Below are 6783 nucleotides of genomic sequence, written 5' to 3'. Positions count from 1 at the left end.
CTGCTCAAAATTATAGGTTTAGGCGGAAACGCCTTACAGTCTAAGATCCCATGTACCCTCAGAACCAATGTACCCTAAGAACTCGATGTACCCTCGATGAACCCTTTTTCGATGTACCCTTGGATCGTGGGCCGGTGTACGGTGAAATTTTTTATTTCATCAAAATGTGCAGAAATGCATGTAGATTGACATAAAAATAAAGAAAAAATTCAAAAAAATTCCTTCGGCGAGAAAAACGCATCGAAAAATACGCTGAAAGCCCTTAGGGACGAGGTTTTTTCCTGGGCCGCCCGGTGACTAAAAGCGCGCGAATTCAAACTTTTAAAATTTTTTCGCTCGTTTTCACTGTTTTTTTCGGTTTTTTCAAGAGTTTTCAAGGTTTTCGTTAATTTGTATTCCAGATACATCGGAAAATTTGAAAAAAACAGTGAAAACGAGCGAAAAAAATTTAAAAGTTTGAATTCGCGCGCTTTTACTCACCGGGCGGCCTAGAAAAAACCTAGTCCCTAAGGGTTTTCAGCGAATTTTTCGATGCGCTTTTCTCGATGAAGGAATTTTTTTGAATTTTTTCTTTATTTTTATGTCAATCTACATGCATTTCTGCACATTTTGATGCAATAAAAAATTTCACCGTACACCACCTTTAATTTATTTTTTTGGCGAAAAATTGGTTTTTTTTCGATATTTTTCCGGTTTTTTGGCGTTTTTCGGCGAAAATCGATGAAAAGAACGGGTTTTCGGGGTTTAGACACAATTTATTTACATTTTGGCTTGCAATGAACACAGAAAAATGAAGAAAAAACACAAAAATTAATGGATTTTGGCCAATTTCTCCAATTCCAAATTCTTTTTCGCCGCTTTTCGGCTCATGGAACGGAATAAATAGGTGACGATGGAGAGAAAAAATACAGTAAATGGAATCGCAGCCAAAAATTGGGGATTACGGTAGTCGATGGGGGTCTTCTTGGCGACGAACCAGTAGTTGAGGAAGACAAGGGCTGAAAATCGATTTTTAGGCGTTTTAGTCACTTTTAAGCTCTTTTCAGGCTATTTTAAGTATTTTTAAGCCAAATTCTCAACAGAGCACATTTACCTTCACACGAGAACCCCACTGGATAGAGGAGCTTAAAGGCGTTGTACCGTATCCATGTCAAATGCCGATTCGGGGTTCTTAGACACGTGGCAAGGTAGTAGGGTCCACGACAGAGCTCACTGAGCAGGTAGACGGCGACGAGAGTGAATCTGGCACCGTGCCAACCCGACATATGAGAAGCGACCCAGAGGACGAACATTCGACCGGAGACCTGAAAATGTTAAATTTGAAAACTTTTGAAAAAATTATTTTAAAAAATTGGCTTAAAACTAATGAAAATAGCTATAAAATCGCTTAAAAACAGCTTAAACGCTTAAAAACAGTCTAAAAGATGACTAAAATCGTAAAAATTCCGAAAATCCATTTTTCGAATTTCCCGCCTACACCAATTACGCTCTACTGAACTTGGAAAAAAAAATAGCTCAAAATGACCTGAATATGCCTAAAAATGTCTGAAAGTTATACAATTTCGGTCTAAAATGGTCAAAATTCGAATTTTTGGAAAAAATTTTTTTTTCGAAAATTGGTAACAATAGCTTAAAATATTTGAAATTTTGAAAAAAATGAGGCCGAAATTGCTAAACACCGCTAAAAATAATCAGAAATTGTCTTATAAATCGTAAAAATTCCGAAATAATGATGTTTTTTTCAAATTTCCGCCCAAACTAATTGCGCTCTACCGTACCTGCTGCAGGAGAAAATAGGCGTTTAATAGGTAAAAAATAGTTTCAAAATAACCTGAAATGATCAAAATTAAGTTTTTCTGAAATTTTTAGAAAATTACGCTGAAACAGCCAAAAACTAGTAAAATAGCAAAAAACTAGCCAAAAATCCGATTTTTGAATTATTTTTTCAAATTTTTTCCGCCTAAACCAAATGCGCTCCATAGCTAACTTGTACAAGCAGCTGAAAGTAGCATTTAATTGAGTAAAAATAAGTGTAAAATAGTGAAAAATAGCTTTCAAAATGTTAAAAATAGCCTAATGCAGCTAAAATTATAATAAATCGCGCTAAAAATGGGCGAAATTCGAATTTTGCTGAAATCGCCTGAAACTGGTTAAAATGGCTTGAAAATAGCATTTAATCAGTTTCAAACAGCACAAAACCTACTAAAAACAGCGCTAATCTAACCAAAAATATCGAAAAATTCAACTTTTTCAAATCTCCCGCCGACACCAAATGCGCTCCATCGCTAAAAAAAACCAACCTGCATGAAAACAACAACCGGATTGGATCTGGTCAAAAAGAACGAAAATGGAATGTCCAAGTACTGTATCGCAGTGATAATCATCAAATATCCGACCATTTGATGGTACTGGAAGCCCTGGGAAGTGAGAAATTCCTCATGAAATAATTGGTAGAATCCGGCGGCATGGAGAACGAAAAGAATCAGTGTGTAGATGAACAGAATCATGTCTTTGAGAGCGCCCATTTCTGTAAAATTTGTCTGAAATTTTTTGGGGACAAAAAATGGCTGAAAATCGCTGAAAGATCGCCAGAAAAACCACGTTTTTCTACAGTAAGGCCTGCAAATTTAAAGGCTCATGGCACAGAAATTCAATTCAAACACCACGGAAGAACAACATGAATGACTGACCTCCATACTCTACACCCTTGAGAGATGGTCATTTCGATAAGAGACGCAGAGAAAACGAGAGAGACCCAGAGAAAATTGGCAGCGTGCCAGATTTTTTTCGGGGGGTACGACGAATTCGAACGTTTTCAAAATCGAACAGATTCAATTCAGAACAGTCCTTTTTTCGCACACGTACCAGAACAGAACGCGGACAGAATCGAACTGTTACAAGTTCGAACTGGTAAGGAGTCGAACTGTCCCAAATTGGAACGCTCTTTTGTGTGTGCTTTCATGCGCGCTCTGTTGCACCCCCTTTTTTTCTACCCCTCTGAGCGCATGTCAACTTTAAAGGCGCATATCTTCAAAACTAGAAAAGCTAGAAAAAAGTTGTAAACTACAAAAGTGTGTAAAATTATATGAACTTTGTTTTTGTAGTAAACACAATTTGAATAGTTACAAAATTGACAAAGATACAAGCGCTTGAAAATAGTAGCCACCTCTAAATCGATGTAACCTTCCTCCAAGAGATAGTATCTCTGTCAGTTTTGCAGATATTAGAATTGCGTAAATTATAAAATTGTAGTTCTTTAAATTTTACACATTCTTGCAGTTAACAAATTTGTTTTAGTTTTGCTAGTTTTCGAGATATGTGTCTTTAAAGGTGGCGGGCGCTTGGAGAAGGCGGTGGTTCTCCTTTTTCTGCGTCTTCACGCACACCTACTTTAAAAGCGCATATCTCAAAAAGTAAAAGAGCTACCAAAAAGTAATTAATTACTAAAATGTAGCTCTTTAAATTTCATACATTTTCACTGTTAACAAATATTTTGTAGCTTTCCTAGTTTTTGAGATATACGTCTTTAAAGTTGGCGTGAGCTCAGAGGAGGTGGCGGATCTCTTATCTTTGCGGCACACTAGCTTCAAAGATACATCTCACAAACCAAAATAGCTATCAAAAAGTAGCCAACTACAAAAATGTTGCTCTTTAAGTTCCACACATTTCGGTAGTTAGCACTCTAGCTTTTCTAGTTTTTGAGATATGCGCCTTTAAAGCTTGAGCCCGCGGAGACGCAGTTGCGTTCTTTAAAGGTGGGGGGACAGGAGATTTTACGGGGGGTTTTTGGAGCCAGAGTATGCATTCTACCGTCACGGTGTACAACGCTTAATGTCACTCTGCGTACAGCTGTCGTCCTCACCCTTATGTTTACAATCGGGCGCCCACTTCACTTTTGCCCGCGTAGCTCAGTCGGTAGCGGTGCTGTACCCCTGATCTGCCTGTCATGAGTTCAACTCCCCAAGGGACATATTCAAACGGATTTTCGAGAACATTATTTTTTTCGTGTCCCTCCACCTTTAAAGGCGCATATCTCACAAACCAAGATAGCTATCAAAGAGTGTTCAACTACAAGCTTGTAGCTTATAAAATTTCCAATATTTCTGTAGTTAACAATGTTCTGATATAGTCAATTGGGCATCCGTTTATTCAATATTTAAATACAATGCAATACAGAATAAATTAGAAAAAAAGGTATTAAACATTTAATCAATTGCCGGCATCTTCTACTAAATCTACTACCGTTGCTTATTTCATACACTGCATCTTTCGCTCTTTTAAAAACGTCTTGATACTCCTCAATCATTTGATCAATTCCTTTCCTATTTATCAATTTATTAGATGTACGTATCTCTTCAAACCTACGCCTAAAAATCTTGCGAATCGCTGGAAACCGTTTATCCAGATATTTTACAGTCACATTGTGCTCATACAAGTAGCGACTATCAAGGCTTCTAAACTGGGAGCGTGGTTCTTTAAGATCGTAATATGCCTGAATGGTAGGCGCTGACGCTAGTTCGTTGTCGCCGGGCTGTGGGTTTTCCATGGGGGCAGTGGCTCCAGATTCAGCGTGGACCGTAATTCTGTTAGTCCTATAGTCGCCACACTCTCTCGGATCAATGTATAGGCAAGTGATCGTGCTATGTCACTTCGAACGATGTAACCTGCTAGCTCCTCGAACTCGCTGTTGCTGAAGCAGGTTTTAGCTATCTTTTTGAGCTCAACGGCTTATGATTTGTCTGAAAACATATAGCGCTTCAAAGCACTTCAAAGGCGCATATCTCAATCACTAATAGAGCAAACAGAACGTTGCAAACTACAAATTTGTAGCTTGTGAAATTTCACACACTTCATTAGTTGACAATTTGGCTCTAGTATGAAATTCTGGTCCTTAAAAAAAATTCTGGTCCTTAAAAAAAATTCTGGTCCTTAAAAAATTCTGGTCCTTAAAAAAAATTCTGGTCCTTAAAAAAAAATTCTGGTCCTTAAAAAAAATTCTGGTCCTTAAAAAAAAATTCTGGTCCTTAAAAAAAATTCTGGTCCTTAAAGAAAGATGTTTTGTTTGAAAATTTGGTTAGATTGAAACGTTTATTTATTCCAATCATGTTTTCAATAGTTTTGATGTTTTAAAAATAATTTTTTTTGTAATTTTGATTTTTATTCAGAAGAAGGTATAAGACTAAAAGGTGTGGCATATAAGAATTAGAGAGGATAAATAGTTCAGAACACAAAAAAAAGAATATCGGTTGCAACAAGATGATCTTATCCGCGTCCTTTGAACTTCCTTCGGCCGGTGAAAGTGGATTTTAGAGTAGTGGTTGTGAATCTTGGAGTAATGGTAGTCGATCTTGGAGTGGTGGTAGTGGGCCGCCCGCGTCTTCTTCTATCATTCCGAGTCTTCTGAGTGGTGATGGTTGTTTGTCTCGTTTCAGGGGCAGACGTCGTCCGTTTCGTACGAGGTTCTGTCGTGGTTCGTCTCGACTGATGGGAAGTTGTTCGTCTTGTTCTCATGGTGGTCGTGGTCCTCATGGTTGCTGGTTGTGATGGTGGTTGTAGGATCAGCTTTTCGACTTTGTGTCTTCTTCCGAGGTTTTCGAGTTTTGGTCGTCGTTTGCCTTGGTGTAGTTGACGAAATTGGTCTGTTGGTTTTGATAATCATTTCTGGCTTAGAAGAGGTGGTGGTTCTCATTGTAGAAGCGGTAGAAGAACTTCGACGTTCGTTCCTATTTCGATTCAAACGAGCAGCCATTGTGGTTTGTCTTGTTTAAAATGTAAAGGCGCGATTGTTTCTTTCATTTCGTTGTTTGGGAGCAAATGAAACTCTATCAGAATCGAACTGTTTTCTTTTTCTGAAGATTTTCGTGGTCGGTGCTTCAGTCAATTGATCTTCCTCTTCCTGTTCATCTTCGTACTCATCTTCATGATTCTTTTCCTGCTCCTCGTCCTGCTCCTTATCCTGCTCCTCATCCTGCTCCTCATCCTCCTTCTCTTCGTCCTGCTCTTCGTCCTGTTCTTCTTCTTGCTCTCCCTCCTGCTCTTCCTCAAACTCTGATTCATCCTCGTTTTGGATATCGTCATCATCATAATCATCATCATCATTATTATCACCATTATCTTCATAGTCATTATTGTCATCGTTATCATCATCGCTATTATTGTCATCATCATCATTATAGCCATTATTATCATCAACTGTACTATCTGCTCCGTCTTCATCATCGTCGTCTCCATGATTCGGGTCGCTGGAATCGGACTCGTCTTCACCGCCGTCGTAATCAGAGCTTTCATCCGTGGAGATTTCAGATTCACTTGAATCATAGACATCTTCTTTCTTATAATACTTCATCTCGATCAGAAGGTGGTTCAGAAGTTTTTTTCTTCCGAAGTATCGTCTAAACATGTATGTCGACATGTATCCGTCGAGTTGATCTTCTGGGACGCCACATTTCGCTTTGAGTTCCCGTTTGAAAGCACCCCATGTGGCTTCAATAGACTGAGTGTGAACTCGTCGATCGCTGGGGTCAACAAAGTTTACTTTGTGATTGACCCATCTGTGTGTAAACGCTCTCTGGAGGGTTCTGATGCCTCCGTAGGCGGCCCAACCATCGGATACAATCATAGAGCCTGAAGTAGACGAAATTGAGCTGAACAAAATGTATTTTTTTTTTCTTACCTGGTTTGACATGTGCTCTAATGATCGGGAGTAGAGTTGCTGCATCTCGTTGCTTCACGCGGAACATTGCCACCTTAAAAAACAAATTAAATACCAATGAAGCGATGTTT

The 6783-nt window shown here is 38.7% G+C and overlaps 2 protein-coding genes across 2 annotated transcripts in view; both read right to left on the bottom strand.

Moving 5' to 3' along the window:
• The window catches only part of CBG21231, a gene marked incomplete at both ends in the record, with an annotated part of 6611 nt that extends 4086 nt beyond the window's left edge, over positions 1-2525 (bottom strand). Inside the window, 3 exons of the mRNA XM_045244563.1 lie at positions 910-998; positions 1094-1304; positions 2301-2525. Coding sequence (XP_045097216.1) covers positions 910-998; positions 1094-1304; positions 2301-2525 — 525 coding nt within the window. The remainder of the gene's footprint in view (positions 1-909; positions 999-1093; positions 1305-2300) is intronic.
• Positions 2526-5428: 2903 nt separating this feature from the next.
• On the bottom strand, positions 5429-6740 carry CBG21232 (the record flags this gene model as incomplete). The annotated part of the gene is made up of 3 exons (XM_045244562.1): positions 5429-5759; positions 6255-6624; positions 6674-6740. The coding sequence occupies 3 exons, from the start codon at positions 6738-6740 to the stop codon at positions 5429-5431; spliced, it is 768 nt and encodes a 255-aa protein (XP_045097215.1).
• Positions 6741-6783: the final 43 nt, after the last annotated feature.

The sequence above is a fragment of the Caenorhabditis briggsae genome, assembly GCF_000004555.2.
Source record: "Caenorhabditis briggsae complete genome, chrIII, whole genome shotgun sequence".
Taxonomy (NCBI): domain Eukaryota; kingdom Metazoa; phylum Nematoda; class Chromadorea; order Rhabditida; family Rhabditidae; genus Caenorhabditis; species Caenorhabditis briggsae.
Note: the sequence above shows the minus strand (reverse complement) of the source record. Positions and strands in the feature narration are given on the sequence as shown.